The sequence below is a fragment of the Drosophila novamexicana genome, unplaced genomic scaffold (genome assembly GCF_003285875.2).
Source record: "Drosophila novamexicana strain 15010-1031.04,08,12 unplaced genomic scaffold, DnovRS2.1 tig00000485-arrow-pilon, whole genome shotgun sequence".
NCBI lineage: Eukaryota > Metazoa > Arthropoda > Insecta > Diptera > Drosophilidae > Drosophila > Drosophila novamexicana.
In genome coordinates, this window is record NW_020824808.1 from 377,774 (window position 1) to 404,674 (window position 26,901).

General features: G+C 37.5%; 2 protein-coding genes across 5 annotated transcripts in view; both read right to left on the bottom strand.

Moving 5' to 3' along the window:
- LOC115761744 (filamin-A) overlaps positions 1 to 16,226 on the bottom strand; it is a 39,430-nt gene extending 23,204 nt beyond the window's left edge. The window contains exons 1-5 of one of the 4 annotated variants that reach the window (XM_030703637.1): positions 15,794 to 16,226; positions 14,173 to 14,518; positions 2,135 to 2,279; positions 1,730 to 2,065; positions 1,216 to 1,230 (exon numbers count right to left, since the gene is read on the bottom strand). In XM_030703637.1, coding sequence (XP_030559497.1) covers positions 1,216 to 1,230; positions 1,730 to 2,065; positions 2,135 to 2,279; positions 14,173 to 14,518; positions 15,794 to 16,201 — 1,250 coding nt within the window. In that variant the 5' untranslated portion in view covers positions 16,202 to 16,226. The remainder of the gene's footprint in view (positions 1 to 1,215; positions 1,231 to 1,729; positions 2,066 to 2,134; positions 2,280 to 14,172; positions 14,519 to 15,793) is intronic. The other 3 variants (XM_030703639.1, XM_030703638.1, XM_030703640.1) reach the window with 3 other exon arrangements.
- Positions 16,227 to 22,961: 6,735 nt separating this feature from the next.
- LOC115761414 lies at positions 22,962 to 26,625 on the bottom strand. Its single transcript, XM_030703171.1, has 8 exons — positions 26,221 to 26,625; positions 26,010 to 26,154; positions 25,609 to 25,944; positions 24,839 to 25,146; positions 24,694 to 24,775; positions 24,284 to 24,638; positions 23,474 to 23,601; positions 22,962 to 23,409 (listed from the first exon to the last, which is right to left on the bottom strand). Exons 1-8 carry the CDS (start codon positions 26,504 to 26,506, stop codon positions 23,052 to 23,054), a joined length of 1,998 nt encoding a protein of 665 aa, XP_030559031.1. The 5' UTR covers positions 26,507 to 26,625; the 3' UTR covers positions 22,962 to 23,051.
- Between the last annotated feature and the right edge of the window lie 276 nt (positions 26,626 to 26,901).

The window sequence follows — 26,901 nt, forward strand, 5'->3', positions numbered from 1 at the left end:
AGAATTATATTTTTTACTAGAAAATTAAATAAGGTCAAATAATAATAACGCGAAGAGAATACTGAAATCGATAAATCTTTTCTTTTAACGAAGTCTAAGTCTTGTCAAAGTTTAATTTAAATCGAAGAAATGTGTATTAAAAAACAAGCATGAGAGGCAACCTGATTGGTTCGCTGAAGCTGCAACTTAATAACGCCCAGTTTAAATATTCAACTGAAGTCTACTAAACTGAGCTTTAATTTTGCGCAAAAAGTGGTTTAGTTAGTGCTAATAGCAATAAGCTATATAATAGTTTGGCAGCAAAATGCGCTAATGAAGCGAACAAGATTTTTCGGGTATGTACAAGAATCCCGAGATGTGTAGAACAACAACAAAACATAAGCAGCGGGCAGCCAGAAGCCAGACGACCAGCGTGTTGAAGTATCCATTAATACGCGCGCTCAAGGCTAGGCACAATGTTAAGCCACAGATAACATATGAAAGAAACCCAAGGAAAAAACAAGAAATAACAGCACTCTGCGGCACGCCGAAGATTGAATACCCTTGCAGACACATGGATTTAAGTATTTAACAAAAATATAATTTCTAAGCGTTTACACCTTATAAAACTAATTGATATTCATTATTTTTAGTAGGACCAGCAACAAGGTTTTCCTGATATGTTCGTAAAATCGTAAAGCTCGTAGTTTCTAAGCTCTTAAATTCGATCTAAAAAAACCCCGATTTTTCGTTTGATTATTCCCATTGATAGGAGCTTTATAATAAAGTGGTAAGAATATTGTAAGATCTTGGATATTTGTTAGATGTTAAGTAAAAACTTGTCAACCCCATTTTTGTTGAAAATATCTTGTAAAACACAAAAGTTGTTCATATAAGAACTTAATTTTCGATCCATATATATCAGCTATATGATATAATGTTTCGATCCAGCCAATCCCTATATATGTAGTGCACATGCAACAAATAGACGGACCTATGCAAAGTTTCATGACTCGGCTCTTCGTAACAAACTTGGAATACCCGGCGGCAAGGGCATTAGGAAACATCAAAAATTAAAAACTGGTAGAACATTTAAATCGTGTGTGGCAGGCGCAGATACAAAATGCCATAAAGTAGCCAAATGCGAGAACCGAAAACATATCAAAAACTTAAGCCAAAAAAGAAAGAAAAGGGCCGGCAAAAAGTGAGCTAAAACAAGAAGCATGCCGAACTTACCGCGGCGGAGGAATGCTGAGATTTGCAATGTTCAGACATTAAGTATATAGGTGGGCAGGTAGTAGAACACATATATATTTATATATATATATATATATATATATATATATATATACATTTTATAAGAGCGGTTTGGTAAACAATAAAAAAAAAAGAAAAGAATAAAAAACAATATCCAATAATAAAAAAATGTTTGCCCAGATACATTGTACAGAATATATATTCGAGATTTGGTGGGAAAAAAAGAGAAAGAAAGAAACAGAGAGAGAGAAAAAGACAAGATTAGAATATCAGTTGGTAAATGCCTTCAAAAACTGGGTTTAAATCAGTTGCAAGTCAGAGAAAACGCGAAAGAGAGATATAAATTGTATTAAAATTGTGAAAACTTTACAATTGGTTGGGTATTTGCTTCGTTAAGAGAACTATTAGAACAACAGAGTTGAAATATGACGTGCCTTAATTGCAGTTATATGAAGATGCACCTCCTTAAGCTTAACTAGATATTCTCACTTACCTATTGGGATTCGTCTTGGGGCGCAGTGGTGCGCCCGTCTTCAGCTTGGAGTTGGGATATTGCGACAGGTATGTCATCATGGACTGCTCATCCACATTGGGATTGACCAGTTCCTCCGGCTTGATCAGCTGACGCACATTCAACCAATCATCGGCCAGACCCATGGCCTCCGATGCATTCTGCACAGCATCCTTGGGATCCCACATCTCCCAGTCGGGGCACAAGCCTGGCGCACAGGCATCCACCAAAGCGCCCACCGCCTTGCCAGTTGTCCAGTCATTGGTGAAGTTATTAATGGGCATATCGGGTATCCGAGCGTGTATCCAGTTCAACAGCCTGTAATGAATTGGAACAGCATGAGTAATGTGTGTGTGGTGGCATTTTGTGCAGTGTGGATTAACTTACCGCTGCTTGGGCGTGGGGCCGGAGCCATTCAATTGCTTTTCATCCTCGCCATCCCACATGGGCATGGATATAGAGTAGTGCAGAATGAGCGTCCATATCAGACCCAATATCAGCTTCAGCTTGCAGTCGACAATGTCCGAAGAGTCTGCAAGTGACAAGGAATATTTATGTTTTTATATTACAAATGACATGCTAACTAGGTATAATCGTTGGGCATGTCCCTAGGCTATATTGTTTGTACCTTAAGAAATTTTTAATTTTGTTGATTTATGTAAGCCTTTATTATTTGTATCTTAAGGAATACAGCTTTTATTTTTTTTTTATTTACGTAAAACGAAAAAATGCAAACTTAATCAAAAGCATGCCGCCAACTGGAATTGAGCAAAACCAGTTCAAACCCGAAATTCTAATTTATTTTTTCTAGGAATGGAATCTTAAGCCAAGCCAGTTGCCCAAAAATCTATTTATTTCTTATCTTAAATGTGTTTGATTCAAAATAAAAAACATTTGAGGCAGACCCAACACAAAAACATAATTAGCTGGCCGTAAGCATTGCAATTATCTAATCATACTTGTTACTTAGATGTCTAGATGTAGAGACCAAGTTTAGAGATATATTTTCAGAAAAAAGGGCAAATTGAATTGTTGCATTAAATTGTTGATAAAAACATGTCTTCAGCTAAGACGGTGTTCAAGCATTAGAGCAACAAGCGAGCCGAACCTCAAGGCAAAGGAATTGACTCGAACCGAACCAACGACGATTTTGTGGCTTGGCAGCCCTGATCAAAATATAACCCAGTACAAAGTATCTTAAACTGTAAACAAAAGGCTTATTAATCACAAATAATTTATAATTAATTAAAGAATATTTATAAAAAATATTTGCTTGATAAGATCATCATCGTCATTATCTTTGTAGATAGTAAATAGACTCAAATAGATATATGTGAATGGGTTTCTATTTATACTATGGCAATCATATATATTTTTCATACTTAGTACAAACCATGTTTGGCATGTATTTATAACCTGTATTGTAAAGGTGGGTACATTTTGACAGTTTTGTGTATTACAGAGAAAATTGTGTATTTATTGCAATAGTTCCAGTTAGTGGCAGGAGCTGAACACAACTTAAATAAATTGTGTGTTAGTTGGATTGTTGTCAAACCGGCCAATAGAACGAGGACCACCGTTACGAGCACTCGAAACCGTCATAAACTTAATATGTCTATTAAATGCTTGGCGCAAATGCAGCAACTGCATCTACAGCAGCAGCAGCAGAAGACCTGGCCAGGCCCCATCTGTCAATGGCAACACCGTTGTTGCAGGAACTTGTTGCATGCAACAACAGCAACAGCAGCAGCAGCAACAGTGCCGTACAAGCTGCCAATTATGTTCAAGGCATTTGGCTAACTGTTACAACAACTGTTTGGCCACAAGCAACAACAGCTCTGTCTCGAGCGTTTGCGGCTCGCATTTTTGGCCTGGTCAAGTTCAGGGCTAATGTGCACGCGAGCAGCTCGTCGAGCCGGTTTTTCTGTTGTCTCTGACGACCTCCAGAGCTGGCGGCAACAGCCAAAGATTTGCCGGCACCACAAAACAAAATCTCTTTTGTTATGTTAAAACAAATTTGAAAATGCTCAAACTGTTATTTTTGTGGGTTTATTGAACCAAGTTCGGGCTGCTTTATATGGCCATTTGATAAGCAGCATAGAAATAGCCACAAAGTGAAAGGTTCTATACGCACTGATAGCTTATCAATGCCAGACCTGGGCCAGGCCGGGGCTGGGACTGGTCAGCACCTGAACTAATTAGCTGCACAGTAACCAAGCCCAACTGGATGGATCTCTCTCTCTCCTTTTCTGTCTCTCGCTCTCTCTCTTTCTTGCTCTTTCTTCTCTTATTGACACTGACATTGCGGGCTTGTTGTTCGCAAATGCATTTGATCATAGTGAAAGTTGAGCGAAACTTTAACCTGGTCGCTGATTGTAACCAAATATAGCAGGTACTTACATGTACTTATGCATACACACATACATCCATATTCCTGACCAAGTTTTGTTCTGAGTGACGACAGTTAAGTACACTGACGTACATCAATACACAGAGGGAAAACACAACAAAAAATTCTTAAAATTTTCATATAAAATGAAGCTCAAATTTTTGGAATTAACTACATTTCGTACCTTATTTAAAATAAGCTCTAAAAAAAACTCTACAAAATCTTGTATCAAGTAAAAAGAAAAATGTATTTAAGAAAAAATTAAACTTATATCAAGGTCAATATGGGCTTGAATCAAGATCAACATAAACTTATTTTAAGCTCAAAATGGGATTGTTTTAAGAACAGATGCGGCTTTGTTTAAAATTATATTGGTTTTATTTCAAGCCCACTTTGAGAATCAGCTTGTCCAAAACTAATATTATTTTGTTCTTAGTTTAAGAGTTGTTAAAATATGATTCAATCCTGGTTCGTTGTTATAATGAGCTCAATCGAGCTAAAAAGCCTAACAAAAAAATGTATTCAAGTTTTTTTTTTTTTTGCTTGAAATAAGAATTTCATATTTCAGTATTATCGTTACGAAGTTCTTGATTTTTTATTTCGGTGTATTTGCATGCGTGGGCAGTTTATTTGCAAATGCAATGCACTACTTTATATACCCTGTAACAGCCAAAAATTCACCATACAATGGTATAAATTAATGAAGGTAGAAGGTATTGGCATGAAATGCTATAAAATTGATCAGCTTCAATAAAATTCAAGTCCCTATATATTCAAGTTAACTATATATCTATTAACTTTCTATATGTTTACAACATGCATATCAGGGCTTTATATATATTTAAAATATCACAGTTAGCTTTAATTTTAGAAAGTTCCGTTATCCGAAAACTAAAGAACCACCAAGCCTAGGTTCATTATTACTGGGCCGTAGGGCATTACCTAAACAAAAAAGCATAAAAAATCAATAATTTAGAGAGAATTCAATCTGATGTATATCCAAAGCTGACTGCAGGGTATTTACTTGCCTTTAATAAGCAAAACAGAACGCTGCTATTTGTTTTTTTTTTTTTCTGGACTGACTTTTGGACGCTTTCTAGTAGAACGCTTTTGCCGCTGCTTTGGCTGCTCAACGAGCCATTTAACCATTTGCTGATACAGCTCCTCCATAAACAAATATACAATGACATATATGTATGTATCTATAGACATATATATGGAGGCATGTGTATGCAGTGGCTTTTCTTGTTATGGCAACACACTCAGCCTTGCCCCGGCATTGGCGAAATTTGCAATTTGGCATTGTTTACTTTAGAGTTCCACTTGTGGAGATTGGCGAGTGGAAGAAGAAGAAGAAGTAGCAGCAAAAACCGGCTGGTTTTGCCTGCCAAAAGCCATCAAATTGTCAGCCTGTGGCCATTTAAACGCACATCTCGATGGCCATTTAAAATGTTTAACGCCTAAATGCCAGGCATGACAAATGTATTAACTGCCAGTTGAATGTTCAGTCCATTGACATATTTTTTTTCCTCCATAGAGTTGTCACCCCACTCCCCAGCCAAAAGAAAGCAGCAATTAAAACGGCGCATGGTGAAAAATAGCGAGAGAGAGAAAAAAAACCAACAACTGAGATGATTTGGCTAATTAGGCAGGCACGCCAACTCTATATCCAGAGAATGTCTAACTGTGCTTATTCTTAACAATCCACTAGAACTGCTTGTCAACGCTGCGTTTTGTTTGTTCTGTAAACTATGCAGAAATATGCTAATACATGCCATGGAGTTGCCATAACTGCGATAAATATCTTCAGTTAATGCATATTAACCAGCAGTTGCTGCCCCTTCGCAGCCAGACATCACACTCAAGAGCCCATACATATGCATAAGTGTGAAGATATTTTTTTGTAGCTAATCGTGAGACGGAAGAACCAACTGCAACTTCTTGGCCCCGCCATCAGCTTGCAGTTCGGGGCAACTGAAGTGCGCTGTCTCTAGCTAGTTGCAACCTCTTGTAAATCTACATAAGTGCCTGATGTTATCGTCAAATATTTGGCAGCTTAAAAACACACCCTCACATGCCCCGCGTGCTTGGCTGCAGTCAGGCAGCTTATTATGATTGTACACTAAAAAAAAATCTATTTGATTGCGTGAATTAAAGTACAAGTAATCGAAACTGCATTATACAAAAATAATTTGATTACCAGTGTTATAAAACTAGAAAAAAAATCTATTTGATTGCGTGAATTAAAGTACAAGTAATCGAAACTGCATTATACAAGAATAATTTGATTACCAGTGTTATAAAAACAATTTTCTGCAGTCTTAACTGCAATCTGAAAGTGGTTTTACATGAACAACAGACTGATATGCTGCCCATGCTTTTTCAATGATTGAGGCTAGCAATCCGCAAGATGTTTTTAATGCCAGAGTTCTTAGCAAAGCCTGTTGATGATAGAACCGCGAGGTTCTTGAAATAACTATACTATACTATATAGACCATTAATATTTATATATAAAATATATATTTACCTCGAGCCGAAAACCTATTAAGCATTGAAATATTTATACTAAGAATGTCTACTTAAACAAAGCATGCAATAAAGTAAATACAAAAAAATATTATTATTAGTTATTTAATGATAATAAAAAATATGTATATATATAGATTTATATTAATTTTTAAATATATATATTTTTTATGATTTAATTATTTAATGTTAATATTATTTTATGTTAATTTTAAATATAAATAAAAATACCAAAAATATATTTTGATATTTTAATATATTTTTGTATTGTTATTTACATTAACACAACAATTTTCATAATTTGTAGTTGTGCATATCAAAAATATTTAGAAAATCCTTTTTTTGCATAATAATAAGATTTTTACGATAGAGCTCTTGAAAAGGTTTCTGCAATCAGTATATAAATAATTTTATATTTAACATAAAGCTTATTATAACATAATCCAATATACATTAATTATATATTATTATGATATAATTGTGTATTTGCAAATGCATGCTCATAAATTATGGAACATTTTCTGTAAATTGCAAATCTTTTATTCATAGCATATTTATTTATTTATTGCAGAAAACGCAATATCTTGATTTTTTTGAATGTTGTAGAAATTCTTTGTTAATAGTTTTCACAGAAATATATTTCAAGCTGTGTAGTCCGCCACGATGACATGGCATAATTTAGTGGCCGCATCAGGCGACGCAGCCCCAAGAATTATGATGTTAAGCGCAACTGCAGAAAACTACTTAATTTACAGATAAACAACAGGCAGAGGCTAAATTGCCAAGTCGGAGCCGGAGATGGAGTCGGCGTTGCAGAGTCTGGAGTCTGCAACTAAATCTTCGACTGCATCCGTGGCTAACCGGCTGGGTCACAGTCGTCAGACACGTTCTGGCGGGGCACGCGCATACCAGAGCTCTGGCAGACACGGAAATTGTGGCAGGCGATTTGATCGCTGTGATTTTTCCGACATTTTTTTTTCCAACGGCGACCAGCAGAAGTGGGCCTGGGAAAACCAGTTTTCCACACGACCCAGCCTAATCATGCAGACGCGCGCACCCGACGCTAATTAAATTAGAGGCAGGGCGGCCGCCGACGCCAAGCAGCTAAAACGGTGCCAACTTTGCCACGGAATCGGTGGCATTGCTTAGAAAGTTGAGCCTGCAACAAAATCCGACGCAACTTTAAGCCGCTCAGCTCAATTTGGGCAGCTTGGCGTGGGCTGAGAGACTGCCACACGAAGCATTCACCTTGTGGCATAGATTTGCTTGTTACAAACGTGGAATGTCTTGCTACACTGAGAGAAAAAACGCTGCTTATAACTTAACCAGGAACGGATTCAAACTTAAAGTGTTTGTTCTTATACTACAGAATATCATGTTCTTAGCTAGAGTTAAAAAAAAGGATGAATCAAAGCTGCGTCAAACCAGAAAAAGAATTGTTGACGATACAATGCACGGTAAAAACTAAATGCCTGACTTCAGGTTCGGTTCGTAAACTGGTTTTTCATGTCATTTTATTTCAAACCCAGATTTGTAATATATTTTTATTAATTTAATTTCTTATATATCATTTCCCGGTTTACTAAAAAATGGGAACTAAAAAAAGTTCTTAAAATATGAATTTCATTCTCAGTTTAAGAAACTTCAACCTTGGCCGTTTTGCGACAACACCTTTTACCTAATTTGAGTTAACAATGCTTGATTCAGTTATTTTTCTCGAACTGTAGCATTGTGTGTGTGTGTGTTTGTGTGTCTAATATTTCATTGTCGTCGCCGTCGCGCACTTGTTTTGGGGTTAATTGAACCGGGTTCAGTCGGCTGGGGCTCGAGTTGCTAATTTGAATAAATGACTAAATTGCGAGAAAGATCTCTCAAGGCGCTTAGTCAATGCTAGTTGCATATTATAATCAACCCTAATCTTATCACAATTGTATTTTGATCAAGATGATGATACGGCCAAGTGCCTGAGATACGCATCATTTCTATTTTCAGTCGCCATGCAACAGCTGTAAGCTGTTCGCAATTGATGGCGTCATACAAACAACTGCCACATCACATTATAAAATGCTCGAGTGTCAAATGATTAATACGTGCTGACTGCATACAACATCAATGAAACATTCCCAGTCTCGGCGTGTCATTGGTCATTTCAGCAAAAATTCAACGGAAACTCACTGATAATGTGGGCTGCATATTCAACTATTCGAGCCAACTTGACTCTGATTCATCTACGTGAGTTTGGCTTAAGCAAAAACTTTGCAAAAAATATGTATATTTATATAAATAAAAAAAGAGGAAAGAAACCCAACCAAAACAACGGAAACAACATGAATTATCGTGTTTTTATGAACAGGAAGAAGCTAGAAGCTTCCACACAGCAAAACAAATGCTTGAAATTTGTATGCTCTAAGCTTAAAATTTGATTTATAAAAAAACATATTTATTTAAGGCATATGCGGGAACGAAAAATGTTTGTAATGTTAGCAAAAACCTACAAGATAACTAGAACAAATGCTTTCCTACGACGACTAGCCGATTGTCAGACGTATTACAGAGCTATCCAGTAATCTATAATACTCCATAGCTTCTATAAAACAAGGTTCCATTATCAGAAAAACAAGGTCAGTTGTAAACAGTTTATTTTCGAATAATTTTCAACTCATTTTCTACATTCCACTCTGAGTTCCCAAACGCCATTCACTATATTCCGAAAATTCACAACTTTGCGTGAAAGTTTGCTTGTTTTCGCAAGAAGCTTAGACTATAAACTTAGAGCTCTAGACCAGAAACTAATATATGTAGTACATACATAATAGCAGAGCAATAAAAACTGAACTATCCTACATCAGTAGTTTTCATAAATTGTGCTCCAAAATGACCATTAGGGTGTATTACTTATTTTCAAAAAAAAAAAAATACTCTTTTGCAAGCATAAACTTTTTTTAAAGCACAAACATGATAAAAGAAAAAATATTTGCTATCGCTGGTCTTAAGCCTTTCAAATTCCACGAAAAAACTAACCGCACATTAGAAGTAACCGCTTTCAAATGAAAAACAGTTTGAATGTTTATTAACAAATATATCAATGACAGAAAACGCACGATAAGAAACTAAGATAAATCGCCAAGATTCGAGCATGATTAAAAAAAAAAAGCACATACAATTTTAAAGTAAACAAGTTTTGGGGTACTACGTTCACAAAAAGTGAGAACTAAAAGAAATTTGTTGGCTTGTTATTATTTCCGTTAATAAAATGTGCCCGAAAGCCTAACAAATATTTGAAAAGATTATTAACAAGCAATCAGGGGAATAGAAAAAAGAATTGGGTCAAATGGAACATGAAGCCTCAATTATGATTGCATATAAAAATTACGATTTGGTAAATGAAAATTGCCGACTCTTCGACTCTCGACTGGGTGCATGCATCTATTGTATGTGGGTTAGCATCTGAATATGGCGTCAACAATCAATTGGCTGTGACAAATTGAACTAGACATCTGCTTCATAATATACACGTACGTACATACATAGCGAGTTCTTAAGCTCTTTTGAAGTGAAAAATTGAAAACAAAACCAAACACATATTTTTTGAAAGATTCGGAACAGGGCAAGCGGCTGCTACCGACTGTGCCATACGCTTTTCATTGCTAAAGCCTGACCTTCAGAAATATACATTTTTTGAGTTTATAATAGCATTAGTTGGAGTAATCGAAATGTTTTTGGTACGATTTTTAATAGAATTCAATGATCTACAAAATCGATTACCTTAGCTTCAAGACTGTAAGATGTAGATCCATGTGGGTAACCAACAAATTTCTAAATACCTTGAAACCTTGCAAAAACTTGGAACTGAAGGGTTCCCCATGCTCTCCACTTGCATGCATAATCTTATCAAGATCGGACCACTATATCATACAGCTGACACATATCCCAAGCTTGGGATTTATTATTTCCACTATGTTCCTCATATATAAGCAAGTTCTTATCTATATCGGATGACTTTATCATATAGCTGCTATGGAAATGTCTACAAGGGTATTTTCGGCGATATGTCCTTAAATTCTCGTTTTAAGTTTTTCTAACAGAATGTATAAATTGTAAAGTTTTCGTTTTGGATGGAGAGTCACCTGAAATACCCTCAGCAGATTTGAACCAATCCTTGAGACTGATGCGGTTAAGAATGTGGCCTACTTTTCTTTAAAATGAAGTCCTAATACTATGCGGTTTCCAATTTCGATTTAATTGAGTAGAATTAGTGCAATTTTGTAAAAAGCCAGCCGAAATGAAAAAATTACGGACTTTTTATGTCCGTAATGCACTTATTAGCCTCATTGCACCCCACTAATACACCCTGCTTCACTTTTCGAAAAGAGCATAGAATGCGCAAACTTCTCACAATTTGCCAAAATAAAAAACTTCAGCAAAAAGCTGGAGATGATGTCATTGAGTAAACTGAGCGACTTTTATATGTATCCACACGCGTATTAGGCTTGCTTCTCTTTACTTAGTATCTTTTTTTTTTTTGTTTGTTTTATAATGTTATTTTTGCATTTTTTTTATATTTTATTGCGCGCGACTGTTTTTATCATTTTATTTTGTTGTGCTCTTTTTTTAGGTAGATTTTAGCGCAAACATTTGGAGATACGAGTGAGCCGAATAATTCCACAATTTGTGGCTGGGGCTTGGTTTATAAAACTACACAAGACTCTGCGCTAATTCAATTGACAGCCACAAAAGAGCTGCTCAGAAAATAAATAAAAAATAACAGAGAAATGAATTGTGACAGTGAAGGAATTTGGAAACCAGTTTACTGAACGACAAACAGCTCCACAGTTTCTCAGTTCCCAAGCCCAAGGCTAATTTCTTTACCATTTTAATTTATGTTTTTTTAGCTGCGAGCAGGAAGAGGGTGCGTCTTGAGTCAACATTGTGCAGTTCGTTAAATTAATTAACTGTAAATACATGCATATAACATTATAAATTGTATATAGGGCAAATAAACAAATAATTTTGTTGAAGTTGTCTTTCTACTTTAAGGGAAAGGCTTCGCACTTCAAACATTGTGCTCAGTGAGTGTATTTAGAATATTTAATAAATATTACATGACAAATCACATCACTAACTGAATGCTAGCTTATTATTCCATCAATGAATCATTTACGTGGCTTAATGACGCATAGTTTAAAATTCGGACTATTTACTTAAATGATTCATAATTTTCATGAAATTTTTGCAAATTGGCAATATGTATTTTGGCAAATCTTAATCATTGCAAAAGATATGCCCACCTTATCAATGGTCAATACGATATAGCAGGAACAAATGAAAAAGCGAAAGTTCCAATTTCTGATTAGCCATAAATATTGGGAGAGTGAAAAATACTTGAAAATATTTGCAAGGCGCTCTCACAACGCACTTCACATTGTTAATCGATTTTTTTTTAAATTTCGTTCAACTCGTTAAACTTGAATTGCTTCTAGCCATTTGTGTTGATAAAAGCCGCCCTAAACGAGTGTGTTCTAGTTGCGGTTGCTCGACTGTCAGATACCCTACAAACAAACTATTGGTTTTAGATAAGCGCCAATGAACTTGAATTGTGTTGCATATACAAAAGCTTATACTCTATTTTTGACTCTTATTGTCGGATGGAAATGGGCATCTTAACTTCTGCCTTCTTCCCTTGCAAATAACCCCCACTTATTAGCTCATTTTAATGGGTATAGGGCTTAAAAAGTCAGTTAAAAACACATAAATGCTTAACACTATTTACGTAGCTGTCAATTATTGACAAACTGGTTTTTATGTACTCATAAATACATGCATGCACACATATATGTGCACAGACAGACTGATATGTAGGTGGCAGCAACTGAAAGATCTGCCTTATCAGCGACCTGGTAATGGAATTACAACTGAAGCAGCCCGCGGTTGAGATTGGAAATTGAAAAGACAACAAGCTGGCGGCTTATCAATTGCGTCACGAGTAGCCCATAAAAAATAAACTGTAATTACAAGTCACATTTAAATAGTACAACAGTGTATATATGAGACTATCTGATTAACCGACTGACTGACTGACTGACTGACTGACCGACTGCGTTGAACCTAGGTCTGAGACTGAGTCATGCAACGTAAGGTATTCATATCACATGTTCATGGTTTTAATCAATGCAAATTAGCACAATATTATATGTATAAATATTAAATACTTTTCAGTTGCCTTTAACTCTGCGGCTCGTGATCGGATCTAAGATATAGCTTAGTTGATCTTGGAAAATAGATACCTATCAGACATACACATACACACACACTCACTGGGAAGCCTGACTAATGAAATTAACCTTCAAAACTGTCCACGCTTCGTTGAAGTTCTTTTGTGGCAAACTGGCCATCAGAATTGAAACATTGTGAGTATATACATGACTGTGAGTACATTAACTGACATCATGCCTAACGTACGAGTACTTTTGAGTACTATTCGCATGTGTGTGCAGTTACTGCAAACTTGTCGTACATATCTTAAATTATGCATTAAAATAACAAATGAAAGTAAAAATCACATTGAAGCTGGCGCTATGAATAAACTGCTGGGCCGCTAACAATATATGACATCATTTGTTTTGTAGTCGAGTCGCGAGGCAATACCGAACAACAAAAGATTTAAACTGAGAAATTATAAAACAAACGTGCTCCAGTCGAGAAGAGACAACTGTGAAATACCCCGTACTTAACTCCACAACAATGCGAACTTTAACTTAACTCTAAATTATTAATAAATCCATTCCAGAACAACTTCAGAGTTTCTTGTCCGATCTTTATATAATTTTTAGAGCTTAAAGATTAAATATAAATAAGGGCATATACCAAAGATGAATGGCTAAACTCTTAAAATATATATTCTCTCTATATATTCTCTCTACAATATGCTCCAGAAGCCAGAACAGCCTTGAGAATGGGTAAATTTGTCCAGTTAGATCCAATCTGAAGTATCTAGTTTTTGAAAACTCTGAGACAGACGAGATCAACTTTATTAATAGAAAATGGAATGCTTGTCACAATATACCCTTTATTTTATCCACTTTCAATGGGTATAACAAATAAGCATTTGTTAGGAATGCATTGCAGGGAGTCGTTAGCTAACTGGAGACTTATTTCTTTTTGCTACTGAGGCAATTTTATTTGTTCAAGTCTTTCGCTATCTCTTTGGGCTCTATGGTGTGCATTCAAGTCTCCGCTGATAATGGAATAAAATAATCGCCTATTATGCAATTTGCATGAAAATATTTTCAACTTTCCCAGCTGCTAAGGTTAAACACAAATTGACGTTGACTCATGGCCGCAGTAAAACGTGACTTTGTCTCATATGCGAACACAATATCCGCTAGGAACCCAACCCATTTATCGGCCATGCTAAGCCCAAATTCGCAGTAACCCAAAAATAATGACTTAAAAATTAAGACAAAATATGAAAAGGCACCAATAGATAAATCAAAATTGAGAGATACTCACCAATATTAACGATTTTGATGCCCTCATCCTGTAGGAATTTCAGGGCCACCGACACGTTCTCCAGTTTCTGGCTACGGAATGTTGGACGTTTATTGTATTTGGGCAAACGCTTCTGCGACAGCACCTCGATGAGGGCAATCAGCCGCAGGCCATCGGACAGATCCGTTTCCAGATTGTTTATGGAACGATCGATCGTCTTCAGATGCTCGTTGGCCCAGCGTGTGAAGGTATTCTGTTGGATTTTCTTCCATTGCGCATCCTCGGCTAGATCACGTTCGGCCTCCATATCTTCGTCGAAGTTCTCCTCGTACTGTTCCGACTGCGGCTGTTGGTAATAGTCGTTCGGCTGTGAGTTGTGGGATTGGGCAGAGAGCAACAAGTTAGCCAGGATATGGAAATGGACATGTGTATGACAGTGCTATGTGGGTGGATGACGCTTTTTAACTTCAAAAACCACTTAACGCAAAATGTAAAAAAACCTTCAGCTATGTTCAAAGTGCCGCATTTCAAATACCCTTTCAAACCAAATACCTTTACACTAAAAGAAAACTTTATCGTCAACAAACTGCTCGAATTGGAGCTTCATGGTAGTTCGAAGTGGATCGATTAAATGATTCGAAGGAGCATAGTTAACTATTGATTCACGTTAGAATATCTTAAAAAAGCTAGAAGATAAACAATATTGAAAGCAGATGTTTTCGTAAAAAAATATATAAAAATTTGGTCTTGAGAACCATACGAGTGTTTTAGTCCGATCTGGCCGACTTTCACATATGGACCATAAAGAAAACTAGTTACTAACGACCCTGGCTGTGAGTAGCATATTGGATGACATATTGAAAATACCCTTTGCAAGGGCATACAAAACGAGCTGCATGGAACTGTCAACGCTGGAGTGTGGCAGATCGTATTCGATACGATCTCTAGGTGTGGCAATGGACATAACGACGCCGACTTGTTCCAGTTTAAAGCTCTCACACTCACAAGCACACACACACACACAGATGGAGACCACACAGTCCCACACTCAATATAAGTTGAGTGGACATTGGTTCAACTTTCCACACAAACGCTTCTTCAGGCCAGTGGCCCATGAGATTAAGAAAGCTCACAGCGAAGCTTGTATACCCTAACATCGGGTTTATGTGGTTGCTGTGACAGGTTATGCCAACTGGAAAAGCCATTAAATATATGGGAACAAATATTAACCCAAATAGCGTAAAGGTTACGAAGAATGCACATAAAGAAGAACAGAAGTTAAATGCAAAGATAAAACGCGCAAAGAAACACACAAAACTTTGACTGCCTGCGTATGTGTGTCGCTGTGTGTGTGTGTGTGTGCGTGTGTTTTGGTCTGTCTCTTGCCGGCAAGTCCAACCAAAATAGAGTAGGTAGCCAGCCGTCTGTCTGGCGAAAAAAGGGCTAGAAAAAGAATTGGGGCGACGGCGGCGAGCGGCCAATTCGCCGCGATCACTGCGCAGCGTGTGAAGTTCATTAACATTTTCATTAATTGCGAAATGTTGCAATTAAAAAAACTGTAAGCGCCCACAAAAAAAATAACTTGCGGAATTTTTCAAAGCAAAGCTGAAGTTAAGGGCGAGACGCTTAAGGAAACACACACCTGCACGGCTTGATAGAGCTCGAAGTCGTTGTTGTTGTTGTTGTTACTGTAGCTGCTCGTTGGCTGCTGGGCGTAAAAACTTAAATTGCTAAAATTGTTGTTGTTGTTGCAATTGTTGTAAACACACGCGGCGACTGCGGCAACGTTGTTCTGCAAATTTGGCGGGTTCTTTCTGTAGTTGTTGTTGTTGTGATTTAAATATATTGTCGCCTGCGTCTGCGCTTGGCCGTTGACGTTTGTATAATTCGCGTTTTGAACTAATTCAGCAACAGGGGAAACCGCACCGATCTGTTGTTGGCTTCGATTGTTGTGGATTGTCGCTGTGTTTCTTTGCCGCTCGTCGCCGACAGTGTCGTTACTGTTGAGCGTACCACCGTTAACTAACACCAACTGCTGATCGCTGTACATTTTGACGGCCGGTTTGTTGTTCGAGTTGTTGTTGCTGTTAAAATTGTTGTTGCTGCTACGCTGCCACTGATCGGAGCGCGGCGCTATCCTATCACGCTTTTTGTTTCTTCTTTTTTTTGTTTATCGGTCTCTCTCTGTCGCGCGTGCACGCTCTCGCTCTCTTTGTCTCTCGCTTGCTCTGTCTGGCACACTCTCTGGCGGCGCGCTTAAAAATTCCAATGCTTTGCGCTCTTGCACACACTCTCAGCAGCGCGCTACACTCTGCACAAAAAGTTAATGCTCGTAAACAAATTAATGGGTGCAAGAAATTTTAAATATATTTATTATAGTTTTGCATAAACATACAACAAAATAAGTATGAAATATTGTATTGTGGTTTTTGAGAACTTTTATAAGGCATTTAGCTATTTCTTAAGTAAAATTTGCATTTTGATATTTTATTTGTCGTTGTAAGCTGTTTTAGCCAACTATACTTTATGCAAGTACAGGAGTAACTAAGCCATATTTATATAAAAAGCATATCTTTTGCATTTATTTCCTTCGATCTGTTTTGATTACTTTCAAGATTTCCTAAATGCAACAGGCAGTTGGCTTCGAAATAAGATTTTACTTGCGACCCCTTTATCAGAAACTCTTGACTACAGCCCTGATCTACATTGTGATGACCGGTTTGTTGTTGTTGTTGCCTTGTCTTTTTTTGTTTTGTTTACCGGTCTTTGTCTGTCTCTAACTCGTTCTCTCTCTCACGCTCTGTGTGTGCGTTGTGCGCTCTGGCGTCACACTCAAAAATTCTTGGCGCTGTGCCCCTCTCTCTCTCACGCTCTATCTCTCTTCCTTTATGCTGCGCTTTACTCCCCGCACAAAATGTTAACTCACATGCTGTAAATACTTATGTTAAACATTTCAATCTCTTGAACGTGTTTTAGTAACAAAATTATATATTTTATGTTTGTGGAGCGAAAAAATTAATCAATTGTATGCTTTTTAATTCACGTGTTTTTCAGTTGTGTTGCCGAATGTTTAGAAACTTCGCCGTAAAGTATGCACCTTATTTAAAAGCAAGTTTAAGGTGGGAACTTTGGCTCAGGCTAAGCAAGAGGTGTCGATGCATATATATTACTATATATTCATTATTTATTTTATATTTTTAAGCTTCTTTAGAAATAATTACTCATACGTATTGCTGTAAAAGCTTCATTGGGTGCGCGTTTTTCTCTTTTTGCAGCCTCTGTATAAGAAATACATTCCATATTCCAATTAATGAATCATGCCACACTCAACTTCAGATATTGCACGCAAACACACACCCAATATGAGAAGAATTGAGTGTAGTCAAATATTTGCAATATTCGCGAATCGCTTTTGGCAAACGCAGCGGCAGTGGCAGGGGGGAGGGGGGAGGGTGGCAGACACAAATGTACACTGACATTTGAATGAGCGCAACAAATGATGCCAAAACGACCTTCTCGATATGGTTAGGTATTGTTAATTTTAGCCTAAATTAGTCAAAAAACAAAAGGATTTGTTCAGCAAGGCGAAGATTGAATACCCTATTTTAAATAAGGCTTACGAATATGTGAGTTGAAGTAAGTAATTGCTGAGTTTGATTAAGCTATATTAAATTACAGAAATGTTTGTTTCAAATAAGACTCATTCTTGATTTCGAAATATATGATGTTGTGGCAGTGCGATATTTATAAGATTTAGTTTATGGTAGAGCTCGTAAAGGCCATATATGGTCAAAAGAATTTCAAAACAAAAAAGTTTTTCAACAAGAAGCTTTTCAAGCTATAAAGTGGTTGGATTGCAGCTTTTACGATCTATGCTGGAACAGAAAGACAGACTTTCTCAAATACTCATGACTATAGCCTTAAGACTGAGGAACTTGTTTGCAGAGGAACATATAGCTAGACATGGCGAACATGGTTGTATCGACCTGGCTTTGATACTGATTAAGATTTTGTGTGCATTCAAGGGATTCATAGATGTTCCCACTTCTTGGCAAATGTATAACACCCTCTATCTGGGTATAAAAATCGTAGCCAATTTTGAATGCTGATCGATTGAACAGCTGATCTGCTTAATGGGACTGTTGAAATCCTTCGTGGCATGCCACAAGGGAACTGTCTGCCCATTTAAAGCAGCCGCCGCAACTGACCTCAACGCGGGCTAACAACTTGGCCCAATATGGAAATAAAACGCGTCGCACCAAAAACGTTGCCAAGTCGCAAAACAAAACGTGAGGCGCCACTTGCCTCGTTTGCCTTGGGGCATGAATCAGCCAGCGCAGCCAACGAAATGCTAAATAAATTTTCACTTCCATTTTAATTAATTTTAATTTATATGCAACTAAAACACACACACACACACGCACACAGCAATAGCCAGGAAAATTGTTGTAAATTCTCTAAAAATAAATTGACAAATATTTCTTGGTTTTATGAAAAGGTAATGCAAACCACATGTCCTCCATTTTGCCGTCATTTAAACAACTTGATCAACACTGGCCAAATGCATTGCAATGGAAAAATAGTGTGCGAAATTGTGCATATATGTGGTGAGGGTGCCAGGTGAGGCAGGTGATATAGTTGGACTCAATTTTGGTGCCAAAAAAATAAATAAACTCACTTTGCGTGCTGCCATTTTGACGATTTGTGCCTGTCGAATGTTTGCTAATACTCTTTTCTTCGAATATATATATATATATATATATATATAATACTGGTCGCTAATCACCCAATTAAATTACACAATGCCTCAGTCTGCGGCAAGAGCACGTTTTTTTCTTTTTACACACACTCAAGTCTTGCAGTTTTTCAATTTGAAATATTTAATTTTCGAAAATTTTGAACAAAATATTTTTGATATTTTACGAGCTGCGCGCGTTGCTGCTGTTCTGTTCCGTTTGATTTGTTCGGACGTTATGTCCACTTGAGAACTTGACTTTGGGACTTGGGGAACTACTCGTTGTCGTTGTTGTTGTTGTTGTCGTTGTTGTAATCTTAAATGTTCTGCTCGTCGCAATTTCTCAGCTCGACTGAGTTCTGTTCGCCTCCTTGCTCAATGTTTTTATGCAGCCAAACGCGCGCAGCTCTTCTTTTTTGTTCAATTTCTTTATTATTTTTCAGAATTCTACAGCAGTGGCCATATGCATAGCAACAGTCAAAGGCGGCTTATGGTAGAATATTGTTTGGTGAGTCTTAAACAGTCGCTTTCAAACTGTAAATTTGGTGTGGGTGAAACTGGGTGTGGATCTGTAGTCTGCTGTTGCTGAATCTACCCATAATTGTGTTAATATGTTATACAAAATTGCAAGGTAAAATTTATGAAAATTGTTCATACCGACGGCCCTATCATAAGTTTCAAATTATGAGTCTAAAGGAAAGTCATTTTATGAAATGGTGAAGCGCAGCCAACTTCACATTATTAATGCTCTTCATATAATCCAAATGCACATGTACAATGCGTTTAAAAATAGAAAAATGTATATAATCAATAAGTAATCACTAAATTCTATTATAAGTCACATATTCATGTGAAGCATGTGTCAAGAATTAATTGATATGCGCATATATTCAGCTTTAAATACATATTATCGGCAGAATATTCCCACAGTTTTTCTGTTTGAAATACATTTATGCTACAATATTAAACAGTATGCGCTTCTATTCAACTAACGATCGCTGTGCTGATCATCAATACATAATTTCCTCAATATTTATTTTGCTGCATGTTTTTTGTTGTGTGTTTTGCTGTTTGCATTCGTACGTTGGCGACGTTGCGGTTGACGCTCACTTCGACGTCGGCGTCGACGTCGACTGCACTCTTGACTCTGTTCGCAGCGATTTGGCAGCGGCAGCTTTTGGCGATTTTTCTCCGACCCGCTCTTCCAATCCCTCTGATGATTTTTGCGCGCAGCTGATTCTGTTGTTCTTTTATAAATAGAACATATATTCTTTTTTTTTTGTTATTGCTGTTGCTGTTGTTGTTGTTGTTTTAAGGCATGCTTGATTTGTTGCCAATTGCAGGCGTATTGTCATTTGCAATGCAGCCCCTTACCAGGCGTGCCCCTCCCCCAGGCCATGACTGACTCATCAACAGCATAATTTGCACTTGAAATTCACATAGAAATATATTGTATTTACACCCTAGACTGCTTGGACATGGGGTATAGTAGCATTTTAAAGCAGCATCAAAGCAGAGTAGATCTGGCCTAATGTATAAACGCATGCATCTCAAAAACTTCAAAAACTAGGTACTTAAAATGTAATATGTATTAATGTTCTGCTACACTAAGCGTAAAACGAGATTTTTATTCTCCGACATCTTCCATTTCAAGCATAGATAAAAATTTTAATAACTGGAAGCACAAAACTTGGTATGTAGAATCTCGTATATATACACCGGTAAAGAATATTCACACCAAAAATTGAATTAACTAATTCTTCTGCTTTAGTATTAAGACCCTTTTGTTTGCCATGTTTAAGCATTGTAACTTTCATATAGATCGGACTTTGAGCACCAAAGTCAATTAATAAAATATATTTTAGTTATATTTAATATAACGCATCAATATTAAATAATATAAGAAGAATTTTATGTTTTAATCAACCAAGAAAAATAAAGAATGCATGAATATATAGAAAGAAAGCAGAATTTTTCGAAACCCAGCTCGGCACTTTGCGCAGGGTATCTCCTAGTCGAGCTCTATACAAAATAGTTGGGCAGCCTTCATAAAAATATGAAATACATTTTTTGCATGTTTCTGCGGCATGTTTTGTCTTAACACATGACTAATTCTTTGGCCAAATCGCAGACATAAACTCTTTGATTTTATTTCGTTGGGGGTTCAACAACTTTGCAAATCTGCGCAAATTTATTTTATTTATACTAAATCGCAGATAAAAAAGACCGCGCTTCTAGTGAAAAAAAAATATATATAAATATCAAAAGTCAACCAAAGCAAAAAAAAAAAGACCAAAGCTAGAAAAATTACGCACAGTTTTAAAATACAAATTTAAATTAAAAAAAAACTGCATTTTGAAAATAATTAAAAAGAAAAAACGATCATAAATTAGGCTAAAACAATTTCTAAGTTTCCTAATCATCATAGTATTAGGCATTCTTGTTGCCCTAAAGTTTGCTGATTTGGTCGCTTTAAAAAAAAAAATGTATTTTATATTAGTAACAATTTTCTAGACAACATTTTTGTGGCCTGCCAGCAGGTGTTTATCATTTGATGTTGCGCATACGCCGCGTTGGCGTCCAATAAATATTCACGTGCAAGCAATTGGCTTCAAGTGCCCCCTGCTCTGGCACGCTCTCTATCCCCTACCACTCACTCTCTCTCTCTTTCTTCCTCTTGCTACGTTTTCGACATATCCAAAAATAAAGCCTATTTTATAGCCAAACACAATTGCGAAACGTTCGCAATATTTCAAATACTCAGAGTACAAAAAGAATGCGAACAGCTTTTTTTCCTTTAATATAATTTTTTTGTTTGCTTTGAAGTACATAAATTTCCTAACAATGTGGCACTCAGGTGTGTCGAGGCGTGCAACAGTTGCTAAATAAAGTACTCTCAACTACTCGTAAGCCCAAAATTTCTGGGGCCCCGACTAAAAGGGACTCCAGCGAGAAGTCGGAAGGCGACTGTCAAGAAAATAGATCACAAAATATGGCAAAAATTCTCAAAAACGTTGTGTGCAAACTCTTGGCTATATTTTCATTAGCTTGCACACCAATATTGTTCACGCATATACATTATATATATAGGGATTATTCATCGCATCTGTTATAGCTGGATACTATAGATGTTTGCCTTCAGTAGTGCACATACTCTGACATTTTTCTCGATCTCGTTGCGTTATGCACTAATTGAATAATTATGTGGCGCTATATGTACAGCACACGCGCCTACATTCACATAGATATATATCTATATATATTTTTGTATCTATTTAACGTTTTGTTTTGGCACTCAAATCGGTATATTGCGTATACGCCGCGTATTCCCTACGACACGCACACTTCGAAGTCAATGCAGCAACTGAATTTTGGTTTTTCGAAAATGCCCAGCTATTACCATACCATAGCTGAGAATTGAGAGCAACAAGAATTATTCGTTCGAAAATTGTATACACATATATATTCATCTCCATATATTATTCTTTTCAGTATTTCCATGCGGCTGTCGCCCGCAACAAATATGTTTTTGAGTTAAAATTCTTGACAGCCAGCCCCGAGACATTTCAGTCTTTCGAACATGACTAAGAGTTGGGGCCTTTAGGTCTACCTGCCTTTAATTAGAGCATTCTGCGACACGTGTGGTCAGACCAAAAGAAAAGAGACAGCCAAATTTGACACTGACATACACGTAAATCAAAATGCCAACAACATTTGTCCGCTGACTCACAGCGCTCTTCTGCCGCTTTATCAATTGCTTTGGGCATTGGCCAAGCGAAAAGCAAGCCGAGTCACATTCGGGATCGCTAAGGATCTTCGAATAATAATAATTCTCACTGCGCAGCATATTTATTAAACTATAGTTTTTTGTGTAGCCCTTCACTGAGATTCTCATAAAATCAAGTGAGGCTTACAGGCTGTCATGCTTTGATTATAAGTTTTATATTAACAAATTGTGTTGGCATTCTAAAATACTTCATCCCAGGTCATATTCCGCTTATGCTCAGGTTATCTGTTAGTAAAATGCTTTAAAGGTTTACTTTAAAATCTTTATAAATATTCTCAATTTTCATACTTTTTACAATTAGATATAAATTGTATTTTAATAAATCCACCTATTAAATTTAAACAGTGAGACTATGGCGTCTACTATAAACTAATATGTTCACAAGATTTGCCTTTGAAGTGTGCCCTGTGGATAGTCCCGCACCGTATTGCGATGCATCTGCACATCCTGCACACCTCCCTTGACCTCGATGACGGCAACCGCATCGAAGGGCATGCGATGGACATACTGGGCATAGTGTTGGCCATTTATCGCTATCAGATAACAGTCGCTTGTCACAAGCACTTGAACGGCAAATCTTTCGCCTCGGCGCACGGGTATTGGGCTGGAAATCTCTTCTCGGTTCCACGATTTACGTGCTCTGCTATTACGTATTAGATGATTTTTTTTAAATTGGAACTTGATGTGCAGCGGAACATCCCTTGTTTCATTCGCATATAGGAAGCTAATCTCGAGTCTGTGAATGTGCAGATTTTTTAGTATAAAGACAATATTTAACTCTGTGGGCTTGTTTCACTTACTCCTGGCTTTTGGCATCGATCCTGCCGCTGAAGAGAAAACTATCTGCCTCGCACAGTGGTCCCACTTCAGCCACATCATCGGCAAAGTAAATCATGGGCTGTATATCATACTGTACGTGTGGTGGAGGCTTAAGTGGAATAAAGATTCAATTGGAACTACGATAAATTTAGCTGAAAATGGGCTAAGTAGGGGGTTGTGCCTCTAAAACTGTAGCCAGTTGTCTTTAAACGGTAACGTTATAACCGTGGCTCACGGAAATGAAGGTTGACTTGATTTGTGATAATCTATAAGGGAGTCAGCGATCAACTTTCTAGCTTTGTAATTAAAACAGAAGACAGGTGGGAAATAACCTGCAGGAAGTGGCTTTAAAATTGTAACCACCGGCTTTTAAACTGTAACTTTAGGTAAAGTGAATTTTTGCGATTTGTCGGGTCGCTAGATAACGTGGAAGGGAATTCGTCAGAAATCTACTCAGTTCTGTAATTACAGTTGAAAAATGGGTGAAAAAAAGGCGTTGCAACTGAACTACTATACTATACTACTGCAAATTAAACCAGTGACTTTTAAACTGTGACTTACGAACCGTGATAAATGGAAGTGTACATTAATGTGACTTGTGATAAGAATGAAGGAAGTTCGTCAGCATTCTTCTTAATAGTACGGTAATTACAGCTGAAAATAGGTGGAAAATAACCTTCCTGAAGTGACTTTAAAATTGTAACCAACAACCTTCTAACTGTAACTTTAGATAATGTGAATTGAAGCTGTTGTTTCTTCAATAATAACATGATTTCAAATATATTTCTTACCGCCAATTCAAGAAAACGATGTGGATAGCCTCGAACCTCGGAACGGTGTATGAGCACATCCTCCACGTCGCCTTCGACGTCAAGGAAACGAACTGTGTCGTAAGGATGACGATGAATGAAATGATCCACGTGATGGCCATTAAACGATATCAAGTAACAGTTCTGAGTGACGAGCACTTGAACAGCGAACCTTTCGCCCTGCCGCAAAGGAAAAGGTATCACGGAGTGGATTTCCTCACGGCCCCATGTGCCACGTATTCTGGTGTTCCGCACCACATATTGTTTGCCGAATCGTGGATTGATATGCAGAGCCACATCACGAGTCTGATTGTCATATACGAAGTTTATGGCGAATCTGTTTATGAGCCCCTTGTTAAAATTAAGTCGATAAATAACGAATGTAAGTTTACCCTTGTGCCTCCGGTAAAATTTGACCAGTAAACAAATAACTAACACCCTCGTAAAGCTTTCCGATTTCCGTGACATAATTTGCTATATTGATAAAAGAGATATATCAAAAGATTTGGCTTTAATATTTTCATTTGTCGAGCTTACCCTCTGGGATGGCAAACGTATCAACAGTTACTATGGCAGATTCACCAACCATAGGAGCACTGGGTCTAATGCTCGGATAAAACTGGGGAGGCTCTAATTCACTGCCAGGATGAACCTCAGCGGGAACAGATTCAATGCCAGGATAAACCTCAGCGGGTACAGATTCAATACCAGGATAAACCTCGGCGGGAACAGATTCAATGCCAGGATAAACCTCAGCAGGCACAGTTTCAAGGACGGGAGACTCCACTACCGGGATAACGGGTTCAGGATCAATCACAGGTGTCACGGGTACAACGATAGGAATGCTAATAAACATAAACAAATACATTTATTATATTCTGTAACAATAACTTATAAAATCAATGTTCTCAAAAAGCTTTAAAAATGAATGAATTTGAGCTCGAAACGTCATCCTCCAAATCTTTGACCCCCTCTTCCACCAAGGAAGTGGAAAAGTGTGAAAAACCTCTCAAATGAATTTTAACAAAGATCTTTGAAAATGGGCTTGATGCCGATCGGATGGTAAACAGAAAAGTTTCATTCAATCGTTTTTCGCGATTTTTCCACACTTGCGGGTGGAATGTCCATAAACCTCGTGTTATCATGGATCAACGTCAAATAATCTAACTTAGACAGTTAAAAGTAGACTTCAAAATTAAAATAATTTTGGTTACAAAATTGCATACTCTTAGGATTTCATATAAGAAAATCGAATAATTGGCTTACTTTTACAGTCCATAGATATTAATATTAAAGTTAACACTCACTTATTGGGATCCGATTTGGGCCGCAATGGGGCGCCGTCCTTCAGCTTGCAATTTGGATATTGGGCCAAGTATGTCATAACGGATTGCTCATCTACATTGGGATCAACTAGCTCCTCCGGCTTGATCAGCTGGCGGACATCCAGCCAATCGTCAGCCAGTTGCATTGCCTCAGTGGCATTCTGCACGGAATTATCGGGATCCCAGAGCTCCCAGTCGGGGCACAGGCCAGGGGCGCAGGCATCCACCAAAGCGCCCACCGGCTTGCCCGTGGTCCAGTCTTTGGTGAAATTATTGATAGACATGCCGGGTATCTTGATTTGTATCCAAGCCAGCAGGCTGCAGCAGCAAAGGAAAGGCATTTAGCTATCAAGCGGCAGTATTTCAGAAAGTCCTTAACCTACCGTTGCTTGGGCGTTTGACCCGTTTCCGTCGATGGTTTCTCCTCATCGCCCTCCCATACGGGCATCGATATCGAGTAGTGTAGAATGAGCGTCCATATGAGGCCCAATATTAGCTTCAGCTTGCCGTCGACTATATCCGAAGAGTCTGTGAATGGAAATTGGATTGTTGTGGAACTGGAACCGGACTGAAGTCTAGTCATGGATAAGTTACCGATGTTAACAATTTTAATGCCCTCATCCTGCAGAAATTGCAGGGCAATCGATACGTTCTCCAATTTCTGGCTACGGAATGTGGTGCGTTTATTGTGCGGAGGCAGTTGCTTCTGCGACAGCACCTCGATGAGGCCAATCAGGCGCACGCCATCGGATAGATCCGTTTCCAAATTATCTATGGAACTACCGATGCTCTTCAGATGCTCATTGGTCCAGCGTGTGAAGGTGTTTTGTTGGATTTGCTTCCATTGGGCGTGCTCGTCAAGATTATGTTCGGCCTGCATATCTGATTGGAGTGCTGTTCTTGATGTGAATAAAAGGTCTTTCGCTGGAGTTTGTCAGCCAGGATTTTTGAATAATGTAATTATTACTTCACTGGAATTTCGGAACTTTACTAAACTAATGTTTTCGCCGTGGCAATTTCTGATCAACTGAGTTGCTTGCGCCTTTTAGCCCAAAGTCTTAATGACACACCCAGTATACCCTATATCTAGTGAATGGATTTAGCAGGGTTAATTATACTTTTAATAGCGTGTGCTACAGTTGGAAGTAGGCGTCAGAATCTACTCTTGAACTTTACCGAATCTATCCATAAGAATGCATAGATCTGCTCGTGTCTTTCTATAACAAAACATATCGAAAAACAAAAATCAAAACAATAATACTTTATATTATAATT

What these genes read in the sequence shown, in the direction of transcription:
- LOC115761414 (XM_030703171.1), bottom strand. Translation starts at nt 26,506, where the DNA reads ATGCAGGCCGAACATAATCTTGACGAGCACGCCCAATGGAAGCAAATC. An exon ending in CATTAAAATTGTTAACATCG is followed by an intron (nt 26,155 to 26,220) that starts GTAACTTATCCA and finishes TTCCATTCACAG; the next exon opens with ACTCTTCGGATATAGTCGAC. An exon ending in ATCGATGCCAAAAGCCAGGA is followed by an intron (nt 23,410 to 23,473) that starts GTAAGTGAAACA and finishes GCACATTCACAG; the next exon opens with ACTCGAGATTAGCTTCCTAT.